The 19,185-nt window shown below is 41.4% G+C and overlaps 1 protein-coding gene across 1 annotated transcript; it reads left to right on the top strand.

Moving 5' to 3' along the window:
- Nucleotides 1-1,910: 1,910 nt before the first annotated feature.
- On the top strand, nt 1,911-18,783 carry LOC129855166 (hepatocyte nuclear factor 6-like). The gene is made up of 2 exons (XM_055922540.1): nt 1,911-3,284; nt 18,427-18,783. Exons 1-2 carry the CDS (start codon nt 2,243-2,245, stop codon nt 18,717-18,719), a joined length of 1,335 nt encoding a protein of 444 aa, XP_055778515.1. The 5' UTR covers nt 1,911-2,242; the 3' UTR covers nt 18,720-18,783.
- The last annotated feature ends 402 nt before the right edge of the window (nt 18,784-19,185 follow it).

The raw sequence follows: 19,185 nt of genomic DNA, 5'->3' as shown, positions 1-19,185 counted from the left end.
GACCTAGAAGCACAAGCATTTCGCTACACTCGCATTAACATCTGCTGTGTATGTTACAAATAAAATTAGATTTGATTTGATTCGAAGCGCTCAACAAACATAGTCTTGTCCCACGACATTGCTGGTCACATACACGGAACTCTTAATTTTATGGCGATTTTCAGTGTTTTAGGCCACAGGCTTTCATGTTATACAGCCTATTACACGTATTTTCACGTCGTGTGTGTGCAGAGAGATAGGCCACATCTCATAATGCTGTCCTCGATGGTTTCCTCGGTTATGGGCTATTGAAGACCTAGGACAGACCCATGTCTTGATTGCAACATTAAACTTAGTTAGATTAGCTACTGGGCCATAGTTTTGTGATGCAAATACAATGTAAAATAGGTCCAATACTATATTAATTAACATATTATAAATATAGGCCTATACAGGGTTGTACATGAAAGGCATATATATACAACTAGAATGGACTCCACACACATTTTACGCATGCAAAATAGTATTTTGAAACTGATGCTCTTTAAAAAATGACAAATACATACTGTACAAACCAGGCTAAGAAAATCAATGCAAATAGGCCACATAATAAATGAATGTACATATTTTGAGGTAACCACCTGACAGGCTAAATTCCAAACTGAAATGGAACTACGAGTTAAATCTTCGCAAAGTTTGGACCTACCCAAAAATATTTTTCCACAAACAGATATATCTGAGGTTTCTGGTGATCAAATGAAGCACCTATGGCTTCTGTATATTTTACTGCTGCAGTATCGATGAATCGCCCACTGATCTATACATCCATTGACACTGATGAATTAGGATTGCTGACCTGGCTTGACGTCAGCAGGCAGCGAGCTTTAACACGGGTCATAACAAGTCAGAAGGTGGGAAATTGTGAAGGAAAATTAGACTTAAAATGAGAATATAGGTGAGGCCCCGTATAGCCTATGCCTTTGACGTCCATCAACTGCATACACAGCGCATATAGCATAAAGGCATATAGCCAATACATTCATGGCTTTTTTAGTTGGCTCAAATATTGGGTACATTTTAAGACAAATTAAAATTGAGTTTGCTTTTTCCTAAACCATTTGGACTTATTCGTTCATGGGAACAGGTCTACCCGATTTGCTGTACATTATAGGATATACCTAAAGGAGGCACTGTATGCATATAGCAGACAGTAATAGTTATTCTAGCCTAGAATTAGCCGTTTTCCTTATTGACTTTTGAAAAAAAGATACGATAAGTGAAAATATGAAAAATAATATAGTGCATAGACATTGCGCCTCGTGATTACATGTAGGCCTAAACACAGAAGCAAATAGGCCTATCATATGTCTTTCACACAATAAAATGCATAGCATTTTTCTATGACATTTTCCTAAATTGCATTCTGAAAATCAATCAGCATATCATATCCGGAAAATAAACCACGTGTGCGTCCTCTCCTGACTGAAACTCCAAGGTGTATACCATAGCCTGTATCATAATGGAGTGCATTTTAATAGATTGTTTAAAATAACAGATATTTTTATTTATGGCAGTAGTGTGATGTTAAGCATGTCAATTAATATTTAACCATTAAGAAATCACATGTCCTGGCGCCAAGTTAAGTGGCTTTGTCAGGGAAAACCAAAGGCGCAAGTTTCTTATCCAGGCAGGACTCCCCAATATCTCAAGGTAAATGTTGCATGCCGATGGTTTGCAGTTTTGCTCAAGATACGTGTCTGTCTCGTATCTCTTTAAATGTCTAATGTAATCTTTTTGAGAAATTCGAGGTTCAGTTTACAACATGAGCAAACATCTGTCTGGCAGAGAGCTGGTGACGTCAGACAGCCCCAGACTGAGTGCTAACGCTGGAACAGTGGGCGCACACATACACAGGCACAGTCACGTCTTAACATACGCGCGGGCACGTCATCATAGACGCTGGAATCACAGCCTTTGCTTTCTATAGTAGTGGTGCTCTACAGCGAATAAAACAGGCTACAAGCAAGGACGGACACCTATCAGAAACGCGAGCAGCGGTTTGTGGCACAGCTCTGTCGCGGGCAACTGATCGCTTTAAATCATGCTGTAGTGACTGAAGAGAGGCTAGTACAATCAATGGATTGGCTTTGAAATCGTTCACAATTTATTGGAAAGGAGTGTGTGAGACGGGGGGAGAGGGAACGCGCGAGAGAGGAGAGAGGAGAGAGGAGAGAGAGAGGTGGAAATAAAGATTATTTCAACGATGGAACTTACAATGGAAAACATTGGAAATCTGCACGGCGTATCTCACTCTCATCAAACGGGTGACTTAATGAACTCTCCGCACCACGCACGGCAGTCCTTGGCGTCGCATCGGAACTTGGTGTCACACGGACGTTCAGCCATGGTGTCCAGTATGGCCTCAATATTAGATGGATCTGGGGAGTATCGCACAGACCATGCATTGTCCGGTCCCTTGCACCCCGCAATGACCATGTCCTGCGACTCCGGGATGACCATGAGTAGCACTTACACTACGCTGACGCCGCTGCAGCACCTGCCTCCCATATCCACCGTCTCGGAGAAATTTCACCACCATCCCCACCCGCACGCCCACCACCACCCGGCGCACCAGCGACTCGCCGCCGGCAACGTCAGTGGCAGCTTCACCCTGATGCGGGACGACAGGAGCCTTGCCTCAATGGGCAATCTCTATGGCCACTACCCTAAGGACATGTCCGGCATGTGCCAGTCGCTGTCCCCTCTCTCCAACGGCCTCGGGTCTTTGCACAACTCTCAGCAGACTCTTTGCGCTTATGGTCCTGGCGCCCACCTCTCCAACGACAAAATGCTCTCGTCCGGAGGCTTCGAGTCTCACGCAGCGATGCTGTCCCGGAGCGAGGACCACATGAGCCGGGGATTGGGGGGGCACGGGGCCGGGATCATGTCATCCCTGAACGGTATGCCCCATCACAGCCATCCGCACTCTCAGGCTAACGGGTCCATGCTCTCTGATCGGGAGAGGCAGACGGCGGGGGGCGGGCAGGGAGGTGGTTCGGGGCAGGTGGAAGAAATAAACACCAAGGAGGTGGCACAGCGAATAACGGCGGAACTCAAGCGCTACAGCATTCCACAGGCCATCTTCGCCCAGCGGATCTTGTGTCGGTCCCAGGGAACCCTGTCTGACCTGCTGAGGAACCCTAAACCCTGGACTAAACTCAAGTCTGGCCGGGAAACCTTCCGGAGGATGTGGAAGTGGCTGCAGGAACCGGAGTTCCAGAGAATGTCGGCGCTCAGACTAGCAGGTGAGTGAGGAGAAATGTGGCTAATGTGAAGGGATCAATTAAAAGTCAATGTGGCGAGACTATCAATTGCTACTCAAACAGATTATCACTTAAACAAGTTAGTATGGATTCTTGGAGGAGTTAACAATGGTTATTATTCGTTAAACTTTGTTAAATAACCATGTTGAATTGGTTGTTTGAAAAGATAAGTAAATCCAGATTGGATTAACTGCTTCATGCTCAGATAATAAAGTAGAAAGAGTAAACAGGCTGTGCTGTGGTAGTCTACTCTGTTGGTGATATCCTAATTAGGTGTTAAACCTGAAAAAGATAAATCAACTTGTTTCAAGTTTTTGAATAGTCATGCTCTTATTTGCTGGCAACATTATAGTAGGCCTATACTTGTAATTAATTTTACGCACGCGCGTAATAGGGAACACACACTCACAAACACACGAGGTGTTTCGACCACAGACAAAATGAAATCAAACAGGGAATGGCCTGAATCAAATTGATTGTGCATCTCTGTAACTGTATCATTTGGGCCACAATAACGAGAATAAAATGGTGCGATTATTGACAAAAAGACTGTAGTGTTGTAGTATTGATGACCCTTTGTCAAGTTTCACATATTCACTCTTCTTCTGGTGTGGAGTCGTTCCACAAGCCTCGCGCTAATTATATTTATGTGTTCAAATGGACCTGGAATTCTCGTGGGCCTTCCCTTCTCCTGTCTACTCCGGGAGGCGTAAACAAGGCGCGTCTGAGGTGTGCCTAGCAGCGGAGCAGCGAGTTCCGGGGAGCGTGACCTCCCGCGAATCGATACTTCGGGTCCCGGCGTCCCTTTTTAAAGTAGCCACTAATAAATGGTCAATTTGGATCTGAAAGACAGCTCAAGAAACAGATGCGTCTGTCTATGATTTTTTTTTAAATATTCTGCTTAGGCTACACTTTATTTCTCAAGTATTTATAATAAATTATAAAGTCATACAGGTCGAACAGCGAGTTCATGGTGAACTAGTGTAATTATGTGTAAATAGAAGTAAAATAAGAACGGAGTAGGGGTGAAATAGGCCTAGTTGAATCTACAAATAGGCCTAATATAAGAATGATTTGTGGTCAAAGGGGACTTTTCTTGAATCTACAACATACCAACTCTAAAAAATCAACATTTAGCAGACGCTTTTATCCAGAGCGACTTACAGTAGTGGGTCCCCCCGTGGGAATCGAACCCACAAACCTGGCATCGCATGCGCCATGCACTACCAACTGAGCTACACCGGACAATAACACTACTACCCAGGTTAACGTTTGTGTTTTAGCCTATGCTGGCAATAAACATACATAGGCCTATAGTCAAACGTTTGTTTTTACAAAGGTCTATGCAATTCTAGTATGTATAATTACAAATGATTATGGCCTACACTAGCCTGCTTAAGGATGGCAAGGCAAAAAAAGCATAAGGAAATTAATTTAATAACACTTAAACCACAAAAGAATCATACTTCATTTTGGAAATTCAACAGACATATACCATTTAATTGTCACATATTGCTAATCACTCAACTTCGAGACAGATATTTTTGAGAGGGGGTGTTCATATAAATCATTTGAAATGATTGACTTTTATATTTCACTTTGAATTCAAAAGTTGCAGCAATTTATTCATATTTATTTATTCGTTCATTGGTTCATTTATCCACCCACGTTTCCAGTGAAAGATAACAGTTTGAAACATTGTCCAGTATTGTACTCCAAGCCTCTACCGTAAAAACTCTACGAAGGCAAAAAAATCTACTGGAAATAGGGTTATTTTACAAGCTATAAAGCTTAGGAGCTAATTAAAGAGGCTTAATTAAGGGTGGAAAGCTATAAAATCAGAAGAGTTGGAAGTGAGCGCCACTTTGATGTTTCTGCAGAGCACTCCGTTAGAACATGCATGCGCTTCAAATGTCAATCAGTACTTCTGTGTGTCGTATTTCAGTGGATAGTTCAATTAAACAGATATAGTGGCATATTTTAGTTCAGTCAATGCCCTATTGAAAAGCACTTCATGGAATATAAATTGTTACTTTGCACATTTAGCGGCGTTTTGGTATATAAAGATTTAAACACTCCACAATTGTCTCTTTAAGTGCCATTGCTAAACCTAATTAAACCTAATTGGGCAGTGGGGTTTTTATATAGTCGCAACCTGGTCTCAGAGCATTTCGTTTTATTTTGTACATAAATCCGAGACACTCCATTTAGTATGATTTGTTACATGGTTACATAAGGAAGATGTTTACTTAAGGCAAAAACAAAGTAGGATGATTGGTAGGGTGAACGGGTAGGCTTATAACGCAAACTTGTAGCAACTCATAGGTTGCAAGTCTGGGTCTTATTACAGACAACTTTAGCTAATTAGCCACTTTTCAACTACTTACTACTTTTTAGTTACTTTTGCAACTACTTAGCATGTTAGCTAACTCTTCCTCTGACCCTAACCTTAACCCTTTTAGCTAACCCTTCCCCTAACCCTAACGTTAACCCTTTAACTTAACTCCTAAACTTAACCCTAACCTTATCCCTAACCCCTAGCCTAGCTAACGTTAGCGACCTAGCTAGAATTCATAACATATCATATGTTTCGAAAATTCATAAATTTTTCAAATTCATAACATATTGCACGTTTTGCAAATTCGTAACATATAATATGAATTGTAATTTGTAACATATCATACTAAATGGTTGATGGACATCCACAAACTAATACATACCATGCAAAACGTAACATATCATACTAAATGGAGTGTTTCGGATTTACATACAGAATAATACGAAATGCTCTGAGACATGGTTGATTGTGAACTGCATGCACTATACTAGAACTATGGCACATAACTTCCCATACTTGTGTTTCTGCATGCATAGGGTCTATATGTGCAGCATGCATGTCCGTTCGTATGCATTTTTTTTAGAATTGATACACTTATGCTCCATTTGTTCCCCGGTGGGTATTTGCCTGAACGCATTTTGGTTGACTTCGGAAATTTGAGGATGCTACAGGCTACATAGACATTCTTCATACTTCAATAGGCTATTCTAATCAGTATAGTGCAAGTACCATCATTTATTAACAATTATCAACCATTATAGTAGAGATATTATCGTAATTGTTATGGTTATTGTTATTATGGTAATAATTATGGCTCTAATTGTTTAGTAGTTGCACTCTTTGAGAGCGAGCGCTGTTCCAGCAGGGTGTCACCTGGCCCTGACGTGCTGTCTGTTGTCCTGTGAGCTACCTTGTTCTGTTGTCAGTTGCTCTCTAGCAACATGGAGTTGGGCAAAATGACAAATGACTGTGGTATGGAAATGGTGGGCGCTACATTTTACTTATTGCATTTAAATTCACCATTATGCATGTGCGCATGCGGAGTGGGAGTTGGTGGTTGTGATTCTAAAAGGGACGCTGGCGATAGGCCTACTCGGTCGGCCATATCAATCAATACATTCAAATGACTATTCCAAATTCATCACAGTCACACAAATCAATGCCGCTGCCTTGCTTAGCTAATGTGAAAACGCCAGTGTCTGCACACTCACATGACAATCCTCCCCAGAAACTGTCAAATACGATGTAGTCCATTGAAACCCTAAAACGCATGGTTCATAATTGGAATGATGTGTAGTATTGTCCGCGTGAGGAGGGCAAGGTGAATCTCACAGAAGATACAAACCGATGAAAACAATTCGTCTTTGCATCTGTGTTGAATTCCACACTCCATCTCAATGTATTTGGTCGGGTCAATAAAGCAGTGATCGATAAGGATAGCCAGTGCATCTATCAATTAATCCGCCTCAGCACTCTCTCCCATTGGACTCTCCCAGAGTGTTGGGGGATGGCTGGGGGATTTAGGCAGGAGCTAGGAAAGGGGATGAGAGAATGGGAAAAGCCCCCATTGCACACATTTTTCTTTCTCTCTGTTGTAATCATGTTAAATGTAGACTGGATGGAAAACTCACCCTCAAAACGCCATTTGGGGGTTGGGTTATATAATCAGCTTGGATCTGTGTAAACATGTATCCATCAACGCATTGTTCCATAATCACTCCGGAGCCATGAGGAAGACAACAGAGAGACAACCAAAATGATTCGATCCTGCCAAACCTCCCATGTGGAAAATACGACGCAATGAAATATTACGCAAGAGAATCAATCTCATTTATCCAAACATGTAAAGGGGGGATATCAACATTTTATTCTTTGTAAAATGTCGATTTTGAGGATGACATTATGCTCTGTTCTAGTAATAGGCTATTCAATGAAAATACAGGCAAATCATGGATAGGGAGAGAATAGCTCAATAACAAACTTCATCACAGACTAGGCCTAGTCTAAATGCCAATCACATCAAAGGAGGTCAACCTGTCTGCTGTCCCCATACTTTTACTATGGAGCAAGATTTTGGGGGGATGGCTAGGATATTCATGATAAACTAATATAAGCGAAAGGAGTATTTTATGAATCTGTCATCCAACAGTTTATATGCACAAGTAAGCCACATGTATGCAGCCTCCCTACTCCCGAAGTAACGCTGCCTGTCTGGGACATAATCCAAATGTCATCACTGTACCTAAGCAACGACCAACCCAGCCTGCTCCACACAGCACTAGCATTTCTATCCACCTCCAAGTGCAGGCTACATAAATGTTTACCCCCACCTAACAAAACCATTTTGAACACCTAACAAAACCATTTTCAATTGTCTTTGGTGCTGAAATCTTTATATGAATGGCGCTGTTGGCCTGTGTTTGAGGCCATGTATTATGGCTTTAATAAGGGGCTGTACAACATGGATGAGGTATCCTATGGAAGTAGGCTAGTGTTCCAGATGAGTCAAATTAAATAAATAATGTATATACATATTGTTCATAGGCTAGCCTGCGTCTAGCATAAGTCCTTTACCCAACACCAGTCAACACGTGATCAATAATATTACACAATTTCACAATCAGATCCGTCTCACCATCTTGTTGTAGGCTATGTTAAGACACATTGTCCAAAGTCCAAAGAGTAAGGTCCATATTCAATCAAATCCGGAAAACGCTTTCCCGGGATATTCGCCTCCAAAATACTCATTTTCCAATGGTGCACAATAAAACTAAAGGTTTCAACAAAAGAGACTGAGCATAAAATTAATCAAAAGCTGTGAAGCCAGAATGTTGTTAATAATCTTCCCAGGAAATCCGGTTCCTCTTTTGGATTGCATAGAACCTTTAGAAGTGATTGATTTAGGATAATCGAAAACAGGCTTTTTCATAAAGAGACGTGTTGATGCAGGCCTGCGAAATGATCGATGCGGACTTTAATAATTGATAAGCATGGGGAAGACAACGGGAGAAAATCATGCAGCTGCGGTTTCACAGACGCTCTTCGTTAAGCACAGCAATGTGTGTTGTAAATACTGGGATTCACACACGCGCGCTCGCGTACACACCACACACAGTGAAATCCTGTGGCTGTTGTGGACAATGGCCAGTACGCAGCCATTTTCCCCGGTGCAATAATGAAAAGCTATATTCACATCCTTCAAATCCATTCCAAATGTTTGTCAAGGCAGCCAGATGATAAATAATTATTTGTTCTGTGTTTTTCTGCCTTCGAGGAGGCGAATTGTGCACTCACATACATCTCCCAATTTTGACAGTGTAGCGTGCCTGCATGTGCGTATGTGATCAGGATATAGAGTGCGCCATACATTGTTATGTCCGATCTGAATCTGTATCGATTTCCATTCCCGGGTCTCTCCTTTCCATCGCTGGAGCTGTGACATGCAGGCATACTCCCCTTTCCCCCTCCTCTCCTGTGCAATACCATTTCCCCCTCCTCTCCTGTGCAATACCATTTCCCCCTCCTCTCCTGTGCAATACCATTTCCCCCATTAACAGCTCACCCTTCATAACATACAACGGAATGAATAATAAACGCACGCTTTCATTGGCACGATGCAGCTACAGCATATGCTGTAAAAACTGGTATTCCTCTAATCATAGGCTATGTTATGTTGACATTTCTCAAGAATTGCGAAGCAGTTAACCTATGCTGTAGATAAGGGAATAGCCGAAAATGACATTAGCTTAATTTCGTCCCATCAACCCAGTATAGCCAATAGGCCTATGGCCAGACAGACCTACGGTGAAAATGACAGTCTCCATTAGGTAAAGGGATCAATAACAGAAGACTGTTCCGTCACTTACACAAGCCAATGTGGGCAGTCGCTCCACTCACACTGTACAGTAGTAGCCTTTAGTATAACCTCAGAACTTCACTGTCTCTTTTCCATATTTTCATCACATATGCACACACAAAAGAGAGATAATACACACGGGGGCATTGCAATTATAAATGCAGCACATAGTTCTAACCCGTTTGCATCAATAGGCTTACAGTCTAGAATACCGTCTATTCTATTTTAGATGATCAATTCCTACGCTTTTCTGTCGCCCACTCTACAAACCGGATCGATATGAGAGAATGACCTTTAAATCAAATTGCTAGGAGAATGAACTGTGCGCATGAGGTTAGCATCAAAGGGTTAAATGGCATTGCGTCACTGATTTCAAATATCAAACAGTAAGGGAAGCCATTTTCTGAAGCCATCCTATAAGATTATTGTTGTAAAATCACAGCAACACTTCCCTGCCAGATAATAGAATCATTATTTTGTTTGCATTATATCTATTATTAGACACATGAAATGCATTGAATATTCTATCCAAAATCAATGTCAATAAGCCTAAGCTTATATTGTCATATTTGGCACCGTAAAAACAAAGACATCTTGAATTGGGTCGATTTCCATAAATATTTTGGTGGTGTGGAATCAGAGTATACGAGACCACATTATTCCTAGCCTACCTATAAACGTTACTTGGTTGTTTGAAACCTAACTGCCCCCCCCCCCCTTCCACACACACACACACACACACACACACACACACACACACACACACACACACACACACACACACACACACACACACACACACACACACACACACACACACACACACACACACACACACAAACTAAAAACAAAACACTAGGACCGAGTTTGGGAAACCCTGCAATACAGCACTTCTCGCGCGCCCTGTGTAACAGGTTGTAAATCTCGGAGCAGTGGTGTTGAAATGCCGACTGTCTCTCCGGTTAGAAGTGGCCGCTTATCTGACGTCCCGACAGGTCATCGCTTATTCAAGGTCCGATAATGGCTTGTATAATGCCCGATCTAAGGCGAATACTGCAACGTTCGAAGAACAAAGTACACATTGTCCACCCAATTCTTAAGGAGAGAAAAGGCACACATCCCCATTTAGGCCTTGAACGAATAGGCGAATAGTAACATTAGCAAACAGTCAACTAATTAGCCTGCAGTGATAATTGAATGGCAACATGCAATGACAACAGCCTCATCCATAGGCCTACACTGAATTCATAATCGTAGTTAGTGATTTGATAAACACAACCACGCTTGCGTGCAGGTTCGGTTGTAGACTATAAGTCTAAACACATTCTAAGGCAGTAAAAAACGTTTTTTAAACTGTGATTAAAAATGACTTCAGAAACGGGTCTCATTATAGGCCCTTAATAACATAAAACGTGTTCGGGCACCGCATGCCAACAATCTCCTGCATGCTGCATTGGCTTCATAGATTATTGTCAAAAGAGGATCATGGTTTTTAAAGGTGACAGCAAAGAGATAAATAAGTAGTCGAGGGCCTTAAAGTTGGGACAAAAATTCCACATGTTGCATGTTGATTATTTGCACACAATAACACACCGTTTGTCTACATTTTACATTGGTAATAGTTCCAAAAATAGGATTGGAGACAATCTCTGATTTTACCACTTCTTATTTCACATCAGCTAACTATTTTCTAACACTGAAACTTTCAATGAACTCAGAGTTGAATAGTAGACAAGTAAATCAGAAGAGCATCCCAGCCTGACTCTTACATTGAAAACTGAAAAACTTATAATCATTTGGCATGAAAAAAATATTTTACATTACAGAAATATTATTGAATAGAGAAATCACTAGAGAGCCTGAAAAATAAAAATATTTGACAGTTAATCCTACCCTGAGAGCCGAGCCTGCATGCGCTCAAATACACCACATGCAACCAGGGTCGATCACACAGTAAAACCGCAGTCATACACACGACACACCCCACGCCGTACCCACAGATGCAACCTGAAACTCCAGTTGGGCAAACCCACACAAATCAACAAAGAAACAAAACGACCGTGAAATCAATTAATTCATTAATCAATGTTATATTACATGCTATTTAAACAAACGGAGTGGTTTCTAACATAAGAATTTGAATTTGTGTTTGAATATCTATTCAGCCAAGGCATCCAGCCAGGCTATCTTTTTAGGCCTATGTTTAAAGGCCTAAGGCCTATTCTGAGACGGCATCTTTAGGCCCCCTTTTATCCACTATTGGCTAAAGATTAAAAATGTTGTAGCTTGAAAAAGATATACAAATACATCATTACATCACATATTCATACCACATTCAATGATTCAATATCAAAATCAACACATTTAATCATTGTGTGTGTTTGTGTGTGTGTGTGTGTGTGTGTGTGTGTGTGTGTGTGTGTGTGTGTGTGTGTGTGTGTGTGTGTGTGTGTGTGTGTGTGTGTGTGTGTGTGTGTGTGTGTGTGTGTGTGTGTGTGTGTGTGTGGGGGTGTGTGGGTGTGTGTGTGTGTGTGTGTGTGTGTGTGTGTGTGTGTGTGTGTGTGTGTGTGTGTGTGTGTGTGTGTGTGTGTGTGTGTGTGTGCGACAATTGCATTAACCCAACACGCACCCAAAGATACTATGACAAACTTCAAGCCCAACTCTTTTAACATGCTGTACTTTTGTTCGATAAAGACTAGTTATTTATTTGATCAAATATTGGATTCATTTAATTTCCTCTGACTTGGTTATTACATTTATTATTATTATTATTATTAGTAGTAGTAGTATTTTATTTATTATTTATTTATACTATGATTATGGTTTTATTGCCTAATATTTTTGCCATATTTTCAGACATTTGAGCTGCCTCGTTGGTTGAATAACATTTTTTATACAAGTACTCATCTGCACTTTCTTTTCAGCTGACAACTGCAGCATTACGTCCATCAAGATCGACCTTTGAGACGATTTGCAGGCTGCTTCACTGATAACATTTTCAGGCCGTGTCATAAATCACTGAAAAGAAGAAAAACACAAAATTACTGACGAAAAGTTTTTAAACTTAAGGTTTGACTTAGTAAAGGTAGGACTAGAGGCCATATGTGTTATGGTGCCAGAGAGCAAATTAACCAGTTCTTAACATGCCATGAACAGTAGGCTATGCTTACAGAAACAAACATCACAGTTGCGCTATGCGTTTTAACAGGAGCCTCTCACAATGTTGACAATAGCCTTCTGTCTGCACAGTGATATTGCTGGCCACACAGGTCACTAAAAAAAAAAAATCACTAATCTGTGATCTGTTGTGGCCAGTCTTCAATACTGCCAATTAAATAACTCTGCCTTTTTTATTTGTCTTTACATTTGACCTTTGATGGAGGCGAATTCTTAGTTTTTATTTCAAAAAGTAATACAACAATCCTCAATAAAGGCTCTGGTATAGGGTATTGCAGTTTTTCATTGTAGACCTATATCGTTTGATGATGCTAAACTTGTTGCTATAAAACAACTTAACAATAGAATAGGCTTTATGCAAAACATTTGCAGAAATACGATCACACAAAAAAAGACTGCCTACCTTCACAATATCTACATAATATGTCTGCAATTAAATCATGGAGGCCGATGAAGTTATGCTTTAATAATCTCTATTTGAGTAAAATAGAAGTAACAGCCCATAATAACGATTTAAAATGAGTCAGTCGTAGCTGATGATGGTGTGCATCTTGTATGTCCACCTCAGACATTGACCCAATGACTTGTTAGAAGCCAGCTATTAATAGTAAGTAATTATGAATAAGAGTCCATGGTTGACATAGTGACTGTTTCTCGCCTGCAGTAGCCCGGCCTCAGCGGGAGAGAGTCGCACCGCACCCAATTTCAGATCAGCCCCATTCAAGCCATCGATCCCAGGCAGAACGGTTGGCTGCACGGTGCGGTTAGTTATCGATTCCCCCACCATACCCCCCCACCCCCCCCCTCACTTCAAATCCGACAGAGCACACACCTCTAGCCAGGCTGCAGAGGCAGTTTTCACACGCTCACATATTTATTTAAATACCATTTTGAATCTGGAAGTATGCGTGGGCAGGCTTTTACCGAAATTGGGGATTAGTAACTCAAGTATAATAATTCAATGAGACACAATTAAGCAAATTTGTATTGTAATCATATATTAAATATATATTAAATACATTCACAATTGATTTACCACGTATCCCATGGGCCTATTGTGGTCAAACAATGTATTTACTGATGATGTGGTAGGCCTACATTCAACAAATGAGTCCAGCTGAGAGATACACCTGTTGTTATTGTGGGTTTGCTCTCACAGGCACCGCAGACCTCTTGACGTAAAAAAGATGATAGTTATTATTATGTAAATAATAGATCGAGTCAATCTCAGCGAAGTTAGTCAATGTTAACATTACCCCACTCTTACAAACATGTTGCACTGGCCCTTTTAGTGCGGTATCACATGAACTTCTCTGACAAAAATGATCCGTCGGTTATTGCCTTTCTTAATCAGGGAAACATCAGAATGACAGAGTACATTATATAAAGTAACGAGGTGTCACTAAATTATAAATATGTTTAATCAAAAAACAAAAGTTGAATTTATATCACTAATCTTTAGATGGGCACTCCTAAATTTCCTCAGCAGCCTGACTGTTTACTTAGCAATGCCACCATATTTCATTTTGCAACTTTCACTGACATTCGTTGCCAATTTTGTATGATATGCCATGTCAATAAATTTAAGCATGAGGTCTACAACATTTTCCAATTCACTCATTTTGTCACATTTGACTTCAGTTAAACATTACTTGTAAGTATAAATTCATGTTTCCATCGATAATGTGAGCGCTTGAGCACTGTTTCTGAAGGCATTTTGCAGCTCTATATGACTATATAGTCATTATGGTATTATTTTGATATTATATCACATCAGGTTCTCGGCCTGCATAGGTAAATACAGGGTTTTTATCTAAAGGTGATTAAGGAAGTGCTCGCTTCACTTTTATTAAAGAACAAACATCTCGTAACAACATTTGATTGGTGAATTTTGCACACAAGAGAAATCTCTTTGATGATCTCAGATATAATGGAAGCCTAATGACTGGTAAAATATAAAGTATCTCTTCAAAAAAGAACAAAAAAAGCTTAAGTCAAATGAAAATGTAGGCTACCAGTGAATTTATTCTGAACTGCAGTTAGAACCATTCTTCTTCCTAATAAGATATTTGAGCAGGTTGACTTTCAAAGTGGTCCCGAGTGAGTGTTATTGAAGCTGTGGGGGAATGCCTTGCAGCGGAGCCGTGTGCAAGGTAAACAAACAAATTGTATCAAGTTATCAGTATATTAGCACCAACTCTGCCTCATTACATTAAGGAGTATTGAGTTGTGAGTTTGCATTGGGAAACCTTGGCAATGCCCTGCGGTCTGAATGGAATAAATACTGTACAAACTAGCGTTTAAAGTGCAGCCCAGTCGATACAAAGCCTACCAATCTTTGTGCAACATAAGTCAAAACAAAATCCATGGATTTAAAATACTGTACGCCCCATTTTACAGCACTGCCCAAGGTCTGAAGAAAAGGTGCATCCGATTCTGTGGCATCTAGAATCCTGCAGGGGGAAATAATAGAGTTTTAGATAACACACTGATACATGCCAACTGGCAGAGCCTATAAGGTAGAGAGAGAAGTGCCTGGGGTTCTTTTCTGTAAGGGCAATGGAAGCAGGACTTGAAGTTGACTTTATCGTGTGCATGAACATGTTCAACCGTAGCCAGTAAAAACAAATATTGGGAGATTCATTAAAACAGTAGTCTATGGCTAGATCATATATACAACCAATAGGCTACACTTTAACAGTAAGCCTACATGAATCTGTGTTTACATTTAGGAGTGTTGTCATTAAATATGTAGCCATGGCTATTAGACGTTAGTAACATGTTGGACTAGCTGATCAAAGACCTATGGGCTATTCATTCTGCAGTGCCAATAACCAAAACACAATACAACATTACGTTCATTACATAGATCCAGTATGATTTCAATGTCTAGAGATAAACATCTATTTTAATTTGACGTAGTAGACTGTTGTTCTTCTCGAAAAAATAGAACCACAGCACAAAATTGACAAAAGAGTGGCCTTTGGATAACCCAGACAGGAACTGACTGTTGAAGCAAAGTCCTTGAAATAACAGGCTTGGTTCGCTGGGCGCCATTATGAGTGCAATTAACTGGTGCTAACGGTTTATGAGGGCCATTGTTCCCACAAAATTTGAGCAAATAAAACCTACAACTGACCAATTCGAGAAGCATCTCTCGAAACGTATGAATCTTTTCCCTTCCCATTCTCCCTCCGAGGCATAATTAAGTGGACGAACTGAATTTCACACACGAATTACTCACGAATCTATCGACCGATATTGAACGCCCAGGGCCTTTCTCGTAACCTTTTTTGGTGCGTTGCAATGCTACGAATATTAACGACCAGAGAAAGAGAAAAGTTATAAAATAACTTCAAACTTTATATTGACTCCCGTTTTAGATTGGGGTTCAATACAAATGTGTTGAAGTCATGATCTGCCCGTGCATTGTGAGATTGTTTTGAGTGACCATGACAAAAGCCAACACACATTGGACTATATTATGGTAAACCCTACACCGACCCAAATGTATTGATTGGTAATGATGATGATTCATTGAGTAGGGTATACTCTGTAATGTTTGTAAATGAGTTGCTTATATAACACAACGTCCCCCTAACCGTCTACACACGCCAAACCGTAGGCTACAAAATCCAAAGCAATTCTCAGGTTTGTGACTGAAAAATATTAAAAGTAAATAAATAATGTATATCCATTTATAAGGCTTCCACTGATGCCACAGTTTGAAGTAGTGAACGGGTAGAATAATTGCCATGGTGTGGGGGTTGTAGTCTGGGCAGAGTAGGCCATCGTGAAAGACGAAAATAAAAGCCAAATACATTTGTATTATGAGTCCAATATGGGTTGTGTTTCGTGCATGAGTTTATGTGAGTTTATGTCAGACTCTGTGCTCTGTGTCTTCTGTAGCTCTAAAAGCTGCAATGATCGATTTTCTTCTTTTCTACAGCGTGATTCAGTAATCAGGGCCCGCTTCCTCACCGATCGATCACTATTGATTTGCCTACTAAATCCAGCGCCTGTAGCAAGACAGCCCAGTATGGCGCCCCGTACGGCCAGGGCACAGCGCGAGTGACACCTACTGACTAAGAGACGATAAAACAACAGGGTCAAAAGTCTCCCACAGAGCTCTGTGTACAACTCAAACATAATGGGATGAAGGGGCTGGATGGAGAGAGGGATACGAATGGCTAGCTGTGTTAAAAATTATACAATACACACATAACTAGGATATTGAATCTGTTATCACCTGTTGCCCAAGAAAACTACAATGATGATATATCCACTCTAGACCGTATGAAACTATCATCATCATCATCATCATCATCATCATCATCATCATCATCATCATCATCATCATCATCATCATCATCATCATCATCATCATCATCATCATCATCATCATCATCACCACCATCAGTCTGTCTATAGAGCAGACACAGTGTATAGTGTATGATTGTGCTTAGGAGAGGTCTGGAGTAGTCTTGATGTGAAATACAAATATAATAGTTGTGCTCATGTGGAGGTTAGGCCACTGTAGTAAACAGATTTGACTGCAATGGTTGATCAATGGGCTCTGTCCCACTGTAATTAGACACACAGCACCACAGCGTGGCTCCAGCAATTTCAGCACAATCACACACACACGCACGCACGCAAGCACGCACGCACGCACGCAGGCACGCACGCACCAGAGAGAGTATGAAGGAATAAAGTAAGATTGGAGTGAAAAAAGAGAGGCGACAACAGGGGAAAAAACTGACTGCATCAAATCCTCCCCCTATGCATCTAAACCTGTCTCCTCATGTTTTCACTGTTCATATCACCTTTATACACAGGTCCAGTACATACGGTAAGCAGTATATGTTTCTATTTGGTGCTTCTAAGTACTACTAGAGGTTTTCTTTTCAAATTTCTCCCCATAGAAGTCAGAGCACACTTAACACTCCAGTTTGTGTTGGAGGCAGTTATAAATACCATCTCAGCGCTCAATGGATAGGGCTCCAGTGGGCTCTGTTTGAAGTAGCAGACTGCAGACCTGCTGGAGGGGATTCTGACCTCAGTCCCTGTAGAGAAGCCCCCAATTCCTACAGCAATGTGGGTCAATATCTCCCTCTCCACCACTCCTTTTCTCTCATACACACATGCACACACACTGATCTCTGTTTCGCTCTCCTCTCTCTCTCTCTCTCTCTCTCTCTCTCTCTCGCTCTCTCTCTCTCTCTCTCTCTCTCTCTCTCTCTCTCTCTCTCTCTCTCTATTTCTCTCTCTCTCTCTCTCACACGCACGCACGCGTACGCGCACACAAATGCTTACTATTGTGCAACAGTCACTCAGTCTCCCATTGCGACCCAAACTGCATTAATATTGAATCAAACAGCAGTGTCTCCACCAGGCAGCCAGAGCAGCTCACCGCAGGCTAGCTCCCTGTCTGCACTCTGCAGGATGGAAGGAATATTCCCACTGGGCACCAGGGATGGATTAGCTTTAAATCAAGTTTAATACATGGCAATATACGCAAGCTCAATATATTTTGCTGCTGTATAAACCAGTTTTTACATCTTTAAGTACTGGATAATGACTCATTTCCCACATCTTCCCTTAATTCTACCTCTGCATCTCTCACATTTTTACTATCACTGAAGTAGTCATAATCATATAGTATTGCAGTACTATAACTGTAACACTGCATTTATGCTATGTTGTTCTCTCCCCCTTTGTCTCCCCAACCCCACCCATATCACCCCTCACAGCCTGCAAGCGCAAGGAGCAGGAGCATCACAAAGACCGCAACATGGTGCCCAAAAAGCAGCGGCTGGTCTTCACGGACCTGCAGCGCCGCACACTCATCGCCATCTTCAAGGAGAACAAGCGCCCGTCCAAGGAGATGCAGATCACCATCTCCCAGCAGCTGGGCCTGGAGCTCAACACTGTCAGCAACTTCTTCATGAATGCCCGGCGCCGCTGCGTGGACCGCTGGCACGACGAGCACAGCATCAGCCCCGGCCAGCCGGGCACCTCGGCCACCACTTTCTCCAAGGCCTGAGACGCCCGGGGGGAGCCACGGGGTGGCATGGGGATGGGGAGGTGGTACCTCCTGTATCCCACTTCGTTCCCAATAACCATGTTGATGCCTCCTCATTCGTGCCATGCAACCACGTCTTGGTCAGTCGTAACTGTAACCACCACGATCCTGAACATCTCACCACTGGACTGTTATGAAGCAAGTGAAACGTAAAGGTAACATGTAGTCAGGTCCACACAAGGACAATCATCTGTTTTTCGATTGAATCAGCTTTCTGTTGATGGTGTCAGTCCATTTACACTACAGACACCATGATATGTTGCTTTGTTTAAACAATCTCAAAATCAAGCCTCGGCCAACCTCCCTATCCAGGTAGTTGCTACTGAATCCCTCCCAGCACTCCCCTTTGTGTCTGCTACTCTGAGTCTCTCCTCACATCTCTCATCTCTCCACAAAGCAAAAAGGACAGAGGAACGGCAATAAACAT

Source organism: Salvelinus fontinalis, chromosome 5 (assembly GCF_029448725.1).
Source record: "Salvelinus fontinalis isolate EN_2023a chromosome 5, ASM2944872v1, whole genome shotgun sequence".
NCBI lineage: Eukaryota > Metazoa > Chordata > Actinopteri > Salmoniformes > Salmonidae > Salvelinus > Salvelinus fontinalis.
Note: the sequence above shows the minus strand (reverse complement) of the source record. Positions and strands in the feature narration are given on the sequence as shown.